Source organism: Astyanax mexicanus, chromosome 16 (genome assembly GCF_023375975.1).
Source record: "Astyanax mexicanus isolate ESR-SI-001 chromosome 16, AstMex3_surface, whole genome shotgun sequence".
Classification (NCBI taxonomy): Eukaryota; Metazoa; Chordata; class Actinopteri; order Characiformes; family Acestrorhamphidae; genus Astyanax; species Astyanax mexicanus.
In genome coordinates, this window is record NC_064423.1 from 14,270,361 (window position 1) to 14,288,740 (window position 18,380).

The 18,380-nt window shown below is 41.9% G+C and overlaps 1 protein-coding gene across 1 annotated transcript in view; it reads left to right on the plus strand.

Annotated features, from left to right (window-relative positions):
• ncanb (neurocan b) overlaps positions 1-18,380 on the plus strand; it is a 260,750-nt gene that overhangs the window by 71,550 nt on the left and 170,820 nt on the right. The window contains exon 2 of the mRNA XM_022669610.2: positions 8,651-8,724. Coding sequence (XP_022525331.2) covers positions 8,651-8,724 — 74 coding nt within the window. The remainder of the gene's footprint in view (positions 1-8,650; positions 8,725-18,380) is intronic.

Below are 18,380 nucleotides of genomic sequence, written 5' to 3' on the forward strand. Positions count from 1 at the left end.
AACGCTGGTTGTAAAAGAGTTTTGTGAGTGTGAAGAGACGTCTCATTTTTATAGAGAATTTTTAATTATTTCTGGACCCGAAGATCCTTCTTCTACAGTAAAGAACCCTTTGGAACACCATCATTTTTTGAAGACCTATGTCAAACAATGGATTTAGTTTCTCCACAGCAGGTGCCCTGATATACTGTAGCATTTACACATGTTTCTCTCCAGAACCAAAACTGGTTCTTCTATGCTGTTTCTCAAAGAAGCAAACAGAGGGTTTGGCTTCATCACGGTGAGGTCCGGTGGGTGTGTACTTTATAAAGGTGAGAAAAAGAAAGAATAAAAAAAGAGGAAAAAGAGGAAAAGACTTGAGACGAAAACAAGCACTCATCCGCCCATTCACACCCGGGTCACATCCTGCTCCATTAAAGGCAATCAGGGCCCATTGAGAGCAGCGAGCAGGCCTTGTGAAAATCACTCTGCTGTGTGTGTGTGTGTGTGTGGGTTAGTGTGTGTGTGTGTGTGTGGGTTAGTGTGTGTGTGTGTGTGTGGGTTAGTGTGTGTGTGTGTGTGTGGGTTTGTGTGTGTGTGTGTGTGTGTGTGTTTTAGTGTGTGAGCAGAATGCATTTCAGCAGTGAAGCGTTAATGTGTCATATAGCCCCTCCACAATCTCCGGCTTAATTGCATCTTTTTTAAAAACAGAGGGCACACACACACACACACACACACACACACACACATATGCTATCTATCTATATCTATATCTATCTATCTTAATGCTGGATCTTTTCATTTGGAGGGAGGGGGTTTATACTGTAGGATTTACACCTGTTTCTCTCTAGAACCAAAACTTCTACGTTTTTTTCTCAAAGACGCAAATAAAGGGGTTTGGTTTCATCACTGTAAAGTGTGGTGGGTGTGTACTTTATAAAGGTGAGAAAAAAGAAGAAAAAAAGAGAAAAAGAAGGATGGAGGGGGTTGTGGAACGAGACAATTATGATTAAGACAATTATTCCCAATTTCCAGCTTTTCTCACTCTCTTGGCTCATTCCTTTTTGTCAATATCCTCTCTATTTCTCTGTTCTATTACTTCTGTCTGTATCTTGTCTTCTCACCTTTCCTCTTCTTTCCTCTCTGCCTTTCTCTGTCTATTGTTTCTGTTCTGTCTCTGGCCCAATCCCATTTCACTCATTGGCCCTACCCCTTACCACTAGCCCTGTTTTTCAAATGTAACCTTTCCCCTTGAAACAAAGTTACAATAGGAAGGGGTGAAATCCTTTACCTAAGAATTGGGACAAGCCTTCAAAAGCACCTGATACATCATCAAGATGGCTAAAGTTCAGTAACCTGGCTGCTGCTGGTTAACTAGATAACTTTTAGCCATTGTATGTCTTCAAAAAGGGGGAAGACTTTGCTGAAATTAAGAATGAACTGTCCATTTCTTAATTCCTTTGTGATAAGGAGCTGAAATTAACTTTAATTAGCTTTTATTGTATTGTATTTTATTTTATTTTTCTGTTCCACCTTAAATGCTCCAGCCCCTGCTATCTGTTGCACTATTTAAGGTGGAACAGAAACGTTAGCTAGCTACTAGTGATTTCTTTTTTTAGCCATCAAAGATTGAAACTACAAATTAAACTATGGTAACATAGTGCTAATTGTGACTTTTCAACAAGGAAAATAGAAAAAAAAAATTGGCTTTATTTGGCCTTGCCAGTGTTTCTCATTCTCTTTATTCATCTTCTCTCTCTTTTCTTTAATTATTTTACTAATTTAATGAAAATGTCCCTTCTTTTTTACTCTTTCTTCTTTCTCTTATGTCCACATTTCTTTCTTTCTTTTTTTCTTTGTTTTCCACACCTTAACCCCCCATTTTTATATCTTCCCTGTTTCCTATGTCCTTCTTTTTGCTTTCTCAGTCTTTCACTTTCTCAATTCTTCTGTCACCAGTGATTCTCATTCTCTCTTTATTCATCTTCTCTCCATTTCCTTTTATTATTTTACTCCTTTAATTAAATTTTCCCATATTGTTTACTCTCATTTTTCTTTCTTTCTTTCTTTCTTTCTTTCTTTCTTTCTTTCTTTCTTTCTTTCTTTCTTTCTTTCTTTCTTTCTTCATATCTTCCCTGTTTCCTATGTCCTTCTCTTTGCTTTCTCAGTCTTTCACTTTCTCAATTCTTCTGTTTTCTTGTTTTATTTCTGTCTTTCTGTCTTTTCTCTTCTCTTTTTCTCACCATGTTGTTTTTACTCATTCTCTCTTTTTTCTTTCTGTTTCTCATTCCACCTTGTTTTCTCTCATACATGTTTGCCTTTGTGTTTTTTTTCTTGTGTCCCTCTGCCTGTTTTCTTTCTCTTCTCTGCAGCCTTCTCTCTATTTTCTCTCACACTCTCTGTTCTTCTCAGTCTTTTGTGTGAGGCTTTAGTGAATCGATGGCTGGTGAGTCAGACTGTTGTGATGTTCATTGCTGGGTAAAGCTGTTGTTGTCTCCGTGGAGAAGGTGGAGGACTGGGATTCGCTGCTTTTGCTCATTCAGGTTTTATGAGGAGGCTTTTAGCGGAGCCTCTCCAGCGCTGTTTTCATCCCGGTGCTTTTGGACGGGGTGAGGAGAGGAATTGTTGAGAGTTGGGACAATAAACAGATGGAGGATGAGCTCAGCTGAGAGTTGTGTAGTGTGCTGTAGACGTAGCGAATGGTGTAATGGTGTTTGGATGGAAGATTGGAGTTGAAAAAAGGTGGAAAAGTGGTTCTTATTTCTCAGATTTCTTAGATTTCTTTGTGTTTGAGCTTCCGGCCAGTGGTAATGACGTGTGTGTGGTTATGTGTGTGCGTATGTGTGTGTGTGTGTGTGTGTGTGTGTGCGTGCACACTACATGGTGAGTGAGTGACATGACAAGTTTTATGAGTGTGTTCTGTAACGTTTAGTGGCAGGACTGCAAATAACTGCAGTGAAATGTTTCATAAGATCTTTCCTTTGTTTCTGCGGCTGAAAGCACTTCATGCATTTTAATGCAGCACTAACTATTAAAGTGGCACTCAGATATACACAGTTCTGCCTTCCTCCCAAATGTACTTACTCAGAAAAAACATGTTTAGTGTCTGGAGTTTGCAGAACGCACACGTAAATCAGTGCACACCTGACTTAAACTGAACAAACAAAGTAAAGTATCTAATAAAGCAATCTCTAATAGACTTGCTTATACCATTTCTGATACTGTAATTAACAGCTATGACATTAGTATCAACATATTGAATCATTAACACTGACCTTAACTGAGGCAAGTGAGACCTGCAGTTCTTTAGTACTGTTCTGGGTTCTTTTGGGACCTCCTGGATGAGTTGTCCATGCCCTTTTGGACTTATAGATAGATGTCAATTACTTTGTTTCTCATCTGTTCTTGAATTTCTTCAGATCTGGGCATAATAGGTTGCTTTTTGAGCTCTTTTAGGTGAAAGGAAGAGAGGTGGCTTATGATTGGTGTTGTGTGTTTTCAAACTCCCTCTAAAGGCGAGAACAGGGGCGGATTAACACACAGGCTATTAGGATACTAGGCTGCAACCTTGGAGCCCAAAGTTTTTTTTTTATTGATTCATGTTCGCCCAATCACCCCACCCTATCGGCCTCACCTCGACTAGCTTTGTGCCTCAGTGAGAGATGTTATTCTTATTAATGATTGGAACAATGAGTGTTAGTTTGTGTAAGTGTAATTGTGGCCACTCGTGCTGTCGCGCTGTTTATCGCGTTAACTGAGACAGAAGCCCTGCAGTCCTTTAGATGTTGTACCGGTTCTTTTGGGACCTCCTGGATGAGATATCCATGCCCTTTTGGACTAATTTTGGTAGGCTGGTCACTCCTGGGTCATCTACTGCACTGCTCCGTTTACAGATAGTTCTTTACCTTGTATAGAAAGTTTTTATTTTATTATATATATTTTTTATAATTTTGTTTAAAATGTTTTCCCATGTTATCCCCAATTTTGCTCAGCCAATTACCAAACCACTTATTAGGACTCCCCCTATCACTAGGGAAGCTCCAACACACCAGGAGGGTGAAGACTAGCACATGCCTCCGCTGATACATGTAAAGTCAGCCACCGCTTCTTTTCGAGCTGCTGCTGATGTAGCAATACAGCACACTCGGAGGAAAGGGCAGCAACTCGGTTCTGATACATTAGCTCACAGACGCCCTGTGCTGTGGACATCCCCATTTAGCAATGTGGGGAGAGAGCGCCATCTACCCACCCGGAGGTATCTATCTATCTATCTATCTATCTATCTATCTATCTATCTATCTATCTATCTATCTATCTATCTATCTATCTATCTATCTATCTATCTATCTATCTATCTATCTATCTAACAGTAGAGTGGTAGAGTGGGCATCACATTCAATACTGTCTGTAAAATAATTTTACTATTTTAAATGTTTAATTTGTACATTGATTGATTTTTACATGAAACATTTTGTACGTTGACACCGACCTACACCCCCCTATCAGTGCCTCTTCCCCGCGAGTAAAGGTAAAGGACGTCTTATTGAAGCGAGCGCCTCGCTTCATTTACTCCCACAATGTCATCTCAGTTGATCTTTTTGTCTTATTGATGTTGTGTGTTGTCCGTATTGTGCGGAGCTGCTTTGTTTGTGCGTGTTTTGTGTGTGTGGGCGTCTGTCCGCTGGAACGAGCGCGAGCGTGTCGAGCTCTCGCAGCCTCTCAGCTGTCACCTGCTTGTGAAGGCCAGCGAAAGCAGCATGACTCCAACCTGCTGATACAATTAAGAGATAGAGCTGCTGCATCTCCAGCTGAGACAGAAGCAGAGAGGGAAGCCAGAGGGCTGACAGCGCAACGGATACAGGAAGGACGGGGGTGGGGATGCTCTGACAGGCGAGGAGTGAGAGACAGGGACGACAGGAGCGAGGGATGAAGACAGACAGGAGGCCGCCTCGTTTGTACACACGGCGCTCTGTGAGAAATGGTGAGCGGTGTCGCTGAAGGAATATCCGGATTGGTGTAGATGTCGCTGTAGATCACTGAGTGAAATGGAACGAAGCCTGTTCATTTTTATATATTACTGAAAAAATGACCGAAACACCAAATAGCATTCACTCGCCTGCCTTCGCATACATTCTTATTCCATGGGGTTTAATACGAAGCCATCCCAGCCTTTGCAGCTACTGTATAACATTTTTAACCCTCGGAAAAAGGTTTTCCACAAGGTTTAGGAGTGTGTTTATGAGAATCTTTGACCATTCTTAAAGAAAAACATTTGTGATATAAGACTGATATAAGATATGATGCTGGGAGCACGAAATTGCACAAAATCTCCTGTTATGCAATAAAAGTTAATTTCACTGAAACTAACTAACTCCTGAAGAAACAACCCCATACTATAATCCCCCCTCCTCCAAACTTTACACTTGGCGCAAAAAAACAAGACTTGTTAATCGGATAACAAAAGGAATCGTGTGATTTATCACTCCATAGAACAAGTTTCTACTGCTCTAGTGCTCCACAGTTCATTTAGCTCAGGTGGTCTAGGCAACCCCGGCCACCCCCCCCCCCCCCCCCTCCCGTTTAACAACTAAAAAATTGCACCCACCACCCCCCACTGCCCGTTGAACAACTGATGAAGAACAGCGCGCATGCAGCCCCCCCCCCCAACCAACACCCTAGTACAACAGAAGAAGTACTGCGCGCACCCAACACCACCACCCAAACCCCCACCACGCCCCCCAATCTCACTCCCACCAAACTTCAAAACTTGAGAGCCCTGGTCTAGGTCTGCATGTTTGGTTTGCACTAGAGGCTTCGCTAGCCCTTTTTTATCCATCAAAAAGTTGTTTTTTGATGTTTGTAAGGTTGCCTCTTAACAAACTAAACTGTAATAAGCTATTAAAATCTTAGAAAGTAGATAATTAAACAGAAATTTAAGAACGGAAGTAAGGAAATTCTTAGAATGGAGAGCAGTCTCCCCTCGCCATATGATGTAATGGTACATTCTAATGCTGTAAGCTGTCCACAGGTTAAACTGGAGTTAAAGGGGCTGGCTGTGGTGCTAGACTAGTACTGTCTGTCTGTGTATCAGATAATTAATGTTACAAAATATAATAGAAGATATGATTAGATTGGATTGGAATGGGATTTCATTGTGTAGTTCATTTGTTCAGTAGGGTGAGCAGATGCCCTAAAAAACAGACCTGTAGAATCAAGAAATCACTTAAATAGAACATGTCTGACAACATGAATCAGATCTCAAAAAGCAACACATTATGCAACAATCTGATGAAATTCTTTGATTTCCAAATGAAATGCAAAATTTACTGATGAAAACATGGAACACTGGTGAACTTCCCTAGGTGTGAAGCAAGTGCCTTACCTAAGCTCAGGCGTACTTGGGTTTTGCAGCAGGACAATGACCCCAAGCCACCAGGAGGAGGTCCTAGTCAAAGTCTTTGAGATTGAGGTTGAGATGCTGTGGAAAGATGAGAGGACCAAAATTTCTCCACAGAGATGTGAAAGACTTACTTCAAGTTATTGCAAACGTTTGATTAGCAGTTGTTGCTGCCGCCAAAGGGTGGTCCAAACAATGTGTTAGATTTAGCGGGAAAATACTTTTTTCACACAGGACCAGGTTGGTTTGCATATTTTTTTTCTTTAATAAATGAAATCATAATTTCAAAACTGTTTTTTTTTAATCTGATATTAAAAAAAGTGTTTGTTAATCTGAAAAATGTAACTATGATTAAAAAGCAAGCACAAAAGGAATGCAGGGAGGTAAATACTTTTTCACAGCACTGTATGTTAACAACTCCCGGCTCGTTCTACATTCTTCTATCTGTGTGGCATGTACAGTACGATTCATACAGTCGCAAAAAAAGTATTTGAACCCTTTGGAATTACTTGGATTTCTGCATAAAATAGGCATTCTTTTTTTTATTCCACAGCACTACTGACTAAATATACTGTGGACAGATGAAATCAAGATTGAGTTGTTTAAAAGGAACACACAACGCTTTGTGTGGAGAAAAAAGGCACAGCACACCATCATCAGAACCTCAACCCAACTGTGAAACATGGTGGAGGGGGTATCATGGTTTGGGGCTGCTTTGCTGCCTCAGGGCCTGGACGGATTGCCGTAATCAATGGAAGAACGAATTCTCAAATTTACCAACATATTTTGTAAGAAAGCTTAAGACCATCTGACCATCCACCAAGTGAAGCTCAACAGAGGGTGGATGATGCAACAGGACAACGACCAAAAATATAGACGTAAATCAACTAATGAATGGCTTCAACAGAAGAAAGTACGCCTTCTGGAGAGTCCTGACCTCCTCAACCCAATTGAGATGCTGTGGCCTCAAGACCTTAAAAGAGCGATTCACACCAGATATATCCCAAAAATATTATAGCTGAACTGAAACAGTTTAGATCTGAGCTACAACTACAGGAAACGTATGGTTGAGGTTATTTCTGCCAAAGGAGGGTCAACCAGTTATTAAATCCAAAGGTTCACCTAATTTTTCCCCCCTCACTGTGAATGTTAACATGTTGTGTTCAATAAAACCATGCAAATGAAGATCAGAATGACCAATTTATACAGAAATTCAAGCAATGCCAAAGGGTTCACATACTTTTTCTAGCAACTGTATGTTAGAGCTTTAGCCGCTTGGTGTCAAATGAGCTCATTGTTTTATTGATGTGCTCCTGAAAGGTTGACTCTCGATTTGTCCTTGTGTGTGTGTGTCTTTGAGGCCGTGTTGATGGTGGACTGTAATCTACACCGGCTCTCCGTGGGTCCATCTCTCACACTGCAGCTCCGGTTTCGCCCTTGGCCGTGGCACGTCGAACCCAGAGCATCTATTATTTACTGAAAGCTCTTTGTCTCCGGTGCGCAGCGCTGCTGCTAAAGACTGCACAGCCCGCATCAGTGCGCAATGGAGTTGTCAAGCATTTGTCTGCCTTTGGTGTTTCTTCTCTTCTCCTCTTTTCTTTTTTTTTTCTTTTTTTTCCAGAGAAAAGGAAACAGAAAGCCTCGCTCGAGTGGTTAAACTGAAAACCCATTGTTTGGCCACTGTCTTTATTCTGGCCTTGCAGAACGGAAGAGTGCTCTGGTCGTTCGTTTTTGTTAGAGAGACGTTTCTTTGCGGGGCCTTCTCCCTCTTTGATACTCATTCTCAGCCCGTCACTGATATTCAAAGAGTTTTGTGAAAATGTCAAGACGTGCCGTACCCGACAATTGCCATGGGAACAAAGGTATTCACCGTGTTGAATTTGCTCACTTATTTGCTCCCCATGTCTTTTGGATGGGCGTGTGTAAATATTTGATGGCTGACGGAGCTTTAGTAGTAAAAAAAAAAAAAAAAAAAAACACAGAGCAAAATCTGCTGTTTAAATCTGATTATTTATTCAGCACTAGTCATCGCCTCTCGTTACAACCGTCAGGAACGACAGAAAGAAAGTCGTCAGTCAGGAACGAATGCGCCGAAGTCGAGTTGTAGGATTGAGCTTTTCATTTTTTTGGTGCTCTGTTCATAATAACAAACCTCTCAGGTGATTTGTTGGATTTGGTTTGTAATCAGACTCCTCATTTCTCCCTCTCTCTCTCTCTCTCTCTCTTTTCTTTCTCTCTCTATTTTAATCTCTCTATCTATCTATCCTTCTCTCTCAGGATGTCGGGGGAGTGGCGCGTGGCCGGGCTGCAGTCTCTGCTGACTGTGTGTCTGATTCTCTCTCTGGAACATGGTGAGTTAGTTCTCTTATTCCAGTTCAATCATCACTTCCTTGCTTCATCATATTAGAATCAGTATCAGATGATAATTAAGCAATAATACACTAATAATACACGTCCTATAACGTGTAATATTGGCACTGCTGTGATGCGCTCATAGCACGAATCTTGAGTGTATTATTGCTTAATTATACCACATTTGCATTTTGAGTTAAAGGCTTAAACATCCAATCTGGGGCGCCGAGTGGTCCAGCGGTCTAATGCGCTGCCACTGTGAATGGGAAGGCGCATGGTTTGAATCCCGTTTATGTAGCTCTGCTGTCAGCTGCTGGAGCCCAGAGGGAGTAAAATTGGCCTTGCTCCATCAGGGTGGGTAGATGGCGCTCTTTCCCTTCTCAGGTGTACTTGGGATTTGCAGCAGGACAATGACCTGAAGCCACCAGAAAGTCCTAGTCAAAGTCTTTGAGATTGAGACTGAGATGATGTGGCATGATCTTGAACTGGTCGTTTATGTTCAACAACCCTCAAAAAAGGGCTGAATTAAAACAATTCTGCAAAGAAGAGTGGGACAAAATTCATCCACAGAGATGTGAAAGATTTATTGCTCCAAAGGGTGATGTCGATCATCACAAGGCATCTGTGAGCTGTTGTATCAGAACCGAGTCGCTGCGCTTTCCTCCGAGTGCGCTGTGATGCTACTCAGCAATGCTACATCAGCAGCAGCAGTTGGAAAAGAGGTGGTGACTGACTTCACATGTATGGGAGGAGGCATGTGCCAGTCTTCACCCTCTTGATGTGGCAGGATGTGGAGTGATCTTCAGGCTCGTCTACGCATGGTGCCAACTACATTACCAGCCCATGTTGTAGTCTGGCACTGCTGAGACACCAGCCTAGCCTTCCCTTGTCTCACTGTCGATAGTTTTCCTGAGAAAACAAATAAGAAAAACAAATCATAATTATTGTTCATCTGGAAAAATTAATAGAAAGGCATTTCTAAAGTTTTGAGACTCCAATGAACCACACTGAGAGCTATCTTTCACAAATGCAAAAAAACATGAAACACTGGTGAACCTTCCCATGAGTGAACAGCCTACCTAAGCTTAGGTGTAGTTGGGTTTTGCAGCAGGACAATGACTCGAAGTATGGCAGCAAGTCCTAATCATAATATGATTGAGATGCTGTGGCATAATCTTAAACAGGCTTAAACATCCAATGTGGTGCGCCAAGTGCTCCAGCAGGTTAAGCACTGGCACTATGAACAAGAGGACGCAGGTTCGAATCCTGTTCATGCAGCTTGCCATCTTCTGCCAGAGCACTGAGAGAGCACAATTGGCCTTGTTCTCTCTGGGTAGGTAGATAGTGTTCTCTCCACACATCACTCCAAAGGGTGATATCGATCATCACGAGGCGCCTGTGAGCTGATGCGTCGGAACCGAGTCGCTGCGCTTTCCTCCGAGTGTGCTAGCCTCTTAGGCTATAGCCAAATTGGGAGAAAAAATGGGTAAATTCTAGGGCTGGGGCGACGCGTCGACATAATCGACGTCATCGATTACGAAAATACATCGATTTGCATAACGTGCGTCGGCGCGTCGTAAATATGATCAGAACTATGTTAATTAACACGGTAACATAGAAGCATAGAACTATTATTTAATTAAAATGATTTTTAAGAACAGCTAAACACAGTTCTGCAAGTCAAACGCGGAGGAGTTCACGTGCAAGAGAGAGAGAGAGAGACACACACACACACACAGAGAGAGAGAGAGAGAGAGAGACACAGAGAGAGAGAGAGAGAGAGAGAGAGACACACACACACACAGAGAGAGAGAGAGAGAGAGAGAGAGAGAGATTCGCTTGTTCTGGTGAGAGCTCATATTCTAGTCCCATACATAATTCTGCAGCTCCCTCAGTGTTTTCTGCCGTATTTTGCGGCTAGCGCGAGCGCTTACAACTGACACCGCGGACCGCGAGGTGCCGCCGCGTTTGTGCCGAATCCGACTCTCTGCCGAATCTGACTCCCGCTTCGCGGACAGAATCGGCACAACACCCCCGCTGTAGAACTGCGGTAGTGAAAACAGCGCTTATAAATAAATTATTTTAGTTTCACTTTCAGTTTTCGTTATTTTCGTAATTTTTTTAAAATAAAAATATAATTAAAAAACAGACGCCTACATCTCGGACTATTTTCTGGAGCCCGGGTCGGATTTCGGGTCGGACCTCGGGTCATGTCGGGTTCGGGCAGAGAATCTAAGCTCTAGAGAGCTTGGACTCCGGAGAGCAATCTCCAGCTACAAAAAAAACGCCAGCGGGCATCTAAAGTTTGGGAGCATTTCACGCAAAAGGGCAACAATGTGGTCCTCTGCCATATGTCAACAGGGTCACACAGTAAGTTACCGTTTACATCAGGGTCTCCGCGGGTGTCCTTAAAAAGACTTAAGGCTGTCTACCAAAGGTTTTAAACCTGCCACAGGCAGAAATTATACAGTTTTGGTTTATATTTGTGCATGGCATTTCGCAGTTTCCAGAAACAGTAGCATTATTCATAAGTTCAGGTGTTTAGCTAAGCTAGCTGCCTTAAGTTATTTTAGCTAGCGCCGTCGGCGCTGCGGTGTTACACCGTTTTCTGTCACCGTCGGAATTTTGTGACCAGTGCTCACGGTTATGAGCGTTCATTGGCAAAACGGAAGCTTTCTATACCTACACCTTACCCTCAGCCCTAAACTGAACCGTTTTGGCCAGTCGGGGTAAACATTAGAAACGAACACGTTTCGAATCGGCCAGTGCACCGGTCTGCTGAGAACTACTTGCCCGTGGTCACAAAATCTAGCGGTCACAGAAAACAACACACGGTTGTGGTGTATGGGAGCTTATCCATTTTTAGCGTTATAGATCTAAACGTGTTGTACATGTAAGTGATTATAAGTGTGGGGTTTGGTTTAGTAGGCTTGTGTTGTTGTTGTTGTTGTTGTTGTTATTATATATAAATATAGTAATTTATCGTTCGTCAATAAATAGATTAGTCGACTAATCGAAAAAAATAATCGTTAGAATATTCGTTTAAAAAATAATCGTTAGGGACAGCCCTAGTAAATTCTGAAATAAATTTAAGAAAAAAAGAAAATCCAACGTGATGCAGAACTGGCGTGATGTTGCGTGATCTTCAGGCTCGTCCACGCATGGTGCCAGCTGCATTGCATTGCTGAGACTCCAACCTAGCCGGCCCTCATCTCTTGCTGTAGATGCTTTAGTGTGGTCCTCAGTAGTCATCTGCTGATAATTACTTCCTGTGGCACTGCGTCTCATGACCTGATGCTGACGAGGCTTTCTGGACGTGCGATGAAGACAAATCCCCTCAGCTCTCCTCACCCTCCGCCCATAAATAGAGAGAGCACGAGGAACACTTTTATCTGCGAAAGCCTCATTTCTCCACATTGCCACCTAAAGACTCATCATTACTCACTGTAATGCCTATAACCGCCTCTCATCAGCCGCGCCGATATTGCTCCCGTCCGCCCTGCTGAGCGTGCTCAGTAAGCCGTGAGAGAGAGAGAGAGAGGGACTGAGTCAAGGCTCTTTTTTTGAGAGCGCTAAGCTCCATGTGGAGTGACACTAACCCCTTCATATACAGTAATCCACACACACAAAAACACACACACCCACACACAAACACACACTGCTTTAAAGCTTATGCTGTCAGTAGTGTGGAAGAAAGAAAGAAAACATGTTCCAGCTGTTCCAACTGACACCCAGCCACACAGTTTTACAGACGAGCCATCTTTATTCTGAGGAAACAGCATCAGGCGTGTGTGTGAGGATGTGCGGGACAGTAACTAAAGAAGACACGCAGACGCAGTGTCACTGATGCGAGGCGCCACTCGTCCACGGCAACCCAGAAGAAGCCTGGGAGAAGCTTCTTTGCTCTATTGAATGCTTTTTTTTATTTATTCAGGAAAACAGCTATTGTTGTTGCCGCTGACAGCAGCGCCGCTGACTGTACACAGTGCATTTGTGTACTGAAGATATTTTTATATATTTATTTAATTCCAGAAAAATGCTGTATTTCACAATTTCACAATGCTGCGCTTACACTATATGTACAAAACATATTTAAAAAATAATAATGTTTCTTCCAAATTCAAGGGTATTAGGTGGGAGTAGATGTCTTTATTCTAGAAAAGGCTTTTTAGTCCATTTTGGAGCTCTGTTGGTAAGAGATTTGATTGCATTCAGTGAGAAGTAAAGTAAAGTATTAGTAAAGTTGGTAAAGGATCATTTGAATGATCTGCTCATCCTCAATTTAACTATAAAACACAGCACTGTCATCATTCTAGTGGAGAGCACATTATAGTAGAGCTCTTCTTCCCCACAGATCAATGTATCAATAATATGTATCAATGTATCAATAATAATAATAATTTAATTATTGGAACATTATGTGTAAAAAAAACATTACGAAGCATTTTTTTTACATTGGTGTTTGGAGACTGGAGAACATTTAGTAAGCTAAAAGATCTAAAATATGCTTCCAACAGGCTTACTGGATTTTTTAAACAAAAAGTGCACTTAAAATGCTTTATTTTGACCAAAAATCAACAGCGTGTTTTATTATCTGGTGCATCGTATGTACAAATTTTACCAGTCAGCTTGTAAGGAGCAGTAAAGCCACTCTGCTGAAGTGCAGAGTTATACAGGAGTTTTGGTAAAGTTTCTCCAGCGCTGAGGCTGAAAATCAGCCTTAGTGGAAATCAGGAAATCTAAGCTTAGGCTGTAAACAAACAACAGTGCTTTCCTCACCCAAATAAACAGTTTTCAGGAGAGAGAAATCTGTGTAGATTTACCAGTGCTCGTTTTCAAGAATAACAGTTTTGTTTACTTTGTTTATAGCTTACTTAGCTTAGTTAAGCTACACCACTCTTCACCACCACCCAGTGGCAAGAAAAACATGGTGACACCCCTGTTCCTTACTAATGTTGCATTATGTCCCTCACAATCCGATTCCTTACATATGAAAATAGACCAGAAAATAAACGTTTTTTGATAGTGTGCCTTATAATCTGGTGCGCCTTAGAGTGCAAAAAAAAGAAAAACGTACAGTGCTTAGTGTTTGGGGCATAGCAGCATCAGCTAAAAGCACTATATTTTTGAATCCTAGATGTAACCAGAGGTGGGCTATTTGACAAAGGATTATTTTGAACATAAGCGTGAACAGGCACTTTTTTTGAGAAGTGTGAATGTGGGAATATTTTAGAGCAGCTTTAGTTGGGAGAACATTTTGGAACTATGAATATAGAAGCTTATAGATGAGGGATTTTTTCTAAAACAGTGTTATTTGGTAGAAAATTCTAGAACAGTTTTAAAGGAGAACTCCGTTGTAAAATGGACTTTTGTTGTAGTAAAACATGATAAAAAGTACTTACCTTTGATAAATAGCACACCTCCGCTCTCCCACAGCGTTCCGAGATACAGAAATTTTAACAGTTGTCTAAACACCCTTCAGACTGGGTGACACAAGGCATAATTTGCACCGATAAATCGCCTTTTCCTCCGTTATTCAGGCTCAAAGTAGCTCCACACCTCCTTGCTGGAATCCAGAGAGCCCTGACATTTAAAACGAGGCATTAATAACTTAAAAAGTGCACAAAAAGCTTATTAAAATCTACTGTTTACTTCCCGTAATGCTAGCTTCAGCACCGAGCGCCGCCATCACTGTACTGATAGTGACATAGACATATATATACATAGACTCCGCATAGCCTGCCTCCTGGTGCCGGCTGCTACAGCGTTTTTTAATAAGCTTCTTGTGCACTTTTTTAAAGTTATTAATGCCTCGTTTTAAATGTCAGGGCTTTCCGGATTCTAGCAAGGAGGTGTGGAGCTACTTTGAGCTGGATAACGGTGTAAAGATCGATTTATCGGAGGGTGTCACCCAGTCTAAAGGGTGTTTGGACAAATTGTTAACATTTCTGGAACCCGGAACGCTGTGAGAGAACGGAGGTGTGCTATTTATGGAAGCTAAGTACTTTTTATCATGTTTTACTACACCAAAACTCAATTTTACACCAGAGTTCTCCTTTAATAAAGGGAGTACACTGTAGAAACCTATTTAGAGGATAATTTTAGAGCAGTGTGAAATAAAATCACATATTTTAGATCATATCACAGATACAGTAGGTATGATGCTCCACCCAAATATTTGTATTTGTTGTTGATTGTTTGGGGACTGTTGGGTTGCTGTTCTTTGGGAGTCCATTGACTTGTTTCACAGCACGGCCTGCACTGATCCCGGACCAGGCCTGGCTCTTATCAGTGTGTTCCAGAGCCAGGCTTTGCTCAGGCCTGGGTTGGGGCTGCAGGGGCCCCTGACTGTCCCCAGCTCCCTGGCCTATCTGCTGCCATCTGTAGCCATTGTGTGGGCCGTATGGTGGGATAAACAGTGGAATCTGGCCTGGGCTGGAACAGGAGCCCCCTCCTCTCAGGCATGGGTCACTCTTGGCTCTGGAGGCGCTCAGCCTGCTCGCTCTGTTACAACAGCAAACTTTCTCTGCATTAGAGGGAAAACAAGGCCACACAGTATCAGTGATGCGAAGCACCACTATTACAAAACAGCAGTGCTGCATTCCTTTCGACTCCAGCATCCGGCTGGTGTGGATTTCCTCAGTTATAATGATGCACACAAAAGCTGGTTTTTTTGGGGAGGATCTTAAGTCAGCTGAATGTGATCGCTGGATGCTTGGATGGTGCTGTTTTTTATTGATCCAGATTTTTTGTAGTGAGAAAAAGGGTTTTCTACAGTTTTTAAGGGGTTTTTATTGTAGTGAATGCACTTTACCTTGTTAAAACAGAGTATATCACATAAAAAGCTAAAATAATTGTATTTTTAAAAATGAAAAAAAAAAGAGTAACAGGTTTGATTTAACATCTGTACCAGAGTAAATAATATTAATCAATAAATAATATTTATAATCCCTTAAAAATAAGATATTGTAGAAAGATCTGTAGATCTGTTTTTTCTTTTTATGTGAGAGTGATTTTGCGCAAAGAACTTCATGAACACGTTTTTTTATAGCCCATAGACCTATTCTATATAACTTCTACACTGACTTGCAAAAGTATTCATACCCCTTGATGAATACTTTTTCACATTTTGTGACTTTACAACCACAAACTTAAATGTATTTTAAGTTATACAAAAAGTATACAAAGTAGCGCGTAATTGTGGAGTGAAATGACAATGATACATGATAAAAAACAAAATCTAAAAAGTGTGAAGTGCAAAAGTATTCAGCAACCCCTTTACTCTGAACCCCCTAAATAAAATCCAGTGCAGTCAACTGTCTTCAGAAAGTCATTGAATAAGTTAATAGAGTGCAGCTGTGTGTAATTTAGTCTCAGTATAAATATAAAAATCTGTTCTGTATCGACCTTAGTGGTTTGTTAGAGAACACCAGTGAAAAAACAGCATCGTGAAGACGAAGGAACTCACCAAACTGGTCAGAGATAAAGTTGTGGAGAAGTTTAAAGCAGGGTTAGGTTATAAAAAACATATCCCAAGCTTTGAGAATCCCAAAGAGCACTGTTTAATCCATCATCCAAAAATTAAAAATGTATTTTACACCTGCAAACCTAACACCCAAACTGACAGATTGAGCAAGGAGAGCAATGATTAGAGAAGCAGCCAAGAGGCCCATGGTCACTCTGGAGGAGCTGCAGAAATCCACAGCTCTGTAGAGGTTATAATATGCCCTGTTTAAGTTTAGTAACCTATTAGTTTGGTACTTTTTACTGATTTATTCGATGTTGTGTGTTCTAGTGACAAGCTTAACTTGCTGTATAATGTCTTGGACCTCGGTTGTGTTTAATAAGATCCTCAGCTCTCTTATTCACTCTGAAACATTGAGGTAGAGAAGTCGTATTTTAAATAATCCCAACAGCACATTGAGGTGCTTTAGATCTGAGAAAAATCGATGTTAAACATTTAGGCTACCTTCCAGCACCTCTTTCTCTCTTTCTCTCTCACTCACTCACTCTTTCTCGGCTCTGCTCGGCTCTCGCTCTGGCCCCCGGACGCCCGCAGTGTAAATAAGCGCTCTCCATCACCAGGCGCCATCCAGAGACTGGCGAAGATGTGCCGTCCCCCTATCTCTCAGCCACTTTATGGAAATGAATATGGAAATTGATGAGGGGAGGCAGTGTGGAGGTGGTGGGCCGAGTATGGAGTGTTCTCTGTTATTCTGATGGGCGAGGAAAGCAGACAGCAGCCCTGTGCCAGGCCTGATAAATGTGCCATTACGCGACACAGGGCGGGAAATTAGTCACGGATGCAGCCTCAGAGCCTCGGAGTGTGTTCGGGAGTGTGTGAGGAGAGCTGGCTCGCTGAGACCTCGCTAAATATTGATGGAGTCGGCGGATGGGGTGGGACGGGTGTGGGGAGATCTGTAGAGAGGGAGGGAGGGGACTGTCGGGGCTTTCTGAGGGGAAGAAGAAAGCTCATGAGAGGCGGCAGCGACGCAAGAATGTCATTACTGAGCCTCGTGAGTCCGCCTCGTCTTCGCTCCCGTACCCCATCTGCTGTTAATCTGCGATTCGCCTCTGGCACTACCTGAGAGAACAATGAGTCTGTAAGCTCGGAGGAGGGGGGATACGCCACGAGGGAAAAAGAAGGGAGGATGGGGGTGTTACAGCTGGATCAGTACATATCAGTAGATACAAACAAATGGGTGGATTTTCAGTCATTTCATTTAGTCAAACAGAATTGAGTGGCTTTGCGGTTGACAGTCGACACTATTGGTTTCAACACATACACTACAAAAAAAATCCATTGGCGAAAACTAGACGAAATATATGTAAATTGAGACATACAGGGGTTGGACAATGAAACTGAAACACCTGTAATTTTAGTGTGGGAGGTTCCATGGCTAAATTGGAGCAGCCTGGTGGCCAATCTTCATTTTTGCACATTGCACCAGTAAGAGCAGAGTGTGACGGTTCAATTAGCAGAGTAAGAGCACAGTTTTGCTCAAAATACTGCAATGCACACAACATTATGGGTGACATACCAGAGTTCAAAAGAGGACAAATTGTTGGTGCACGTCTTGCCAAGACAGCAAGTCTTTGTGATGTAACAATAGTGATGGTATCCAGGGTAATGTCAGCATTAACACCAAGAAGGACCAACCACATCCAACAGGATTAACTGTGGATGCAAGAGGAAGCTGTCTGAAAGGGATGTTCGGGTGCTAAACCGGATTAATACTGTCTCTAGTGCTATAGTCTTCCTCCTAGTGTTGGAAGCATTGCTAGTGATAGTGATAGAGCTCATATCAAAGGGAAGTAATTTAGCTTTGGGTTAAATTGGGTAGAAAATGAAGTAAAATAAATAATAAATAAGTAACTGAATAACTGACTAGCAAAGTAAATATAATATGGCTATTTATTGAACACGGCAGGGCTGCCAGTCGGAACTAAGGTCTCAAAGCTTCATTTTTTGTACAAGTGTTTGCACATGTGCTCTGTATTTAGTGATGTGCAGTGTTGTTGCATTGCCCTGTGTTGCACCATGGCCCTGGAGGAATGCTGTTTGGCTGTGTACTGAAATACAGTTGAAATAGCATTAAAGCCTCTTAGTCTGAACATACATTTCGAATTACAGTAATAAAAATGCTTCAATTCA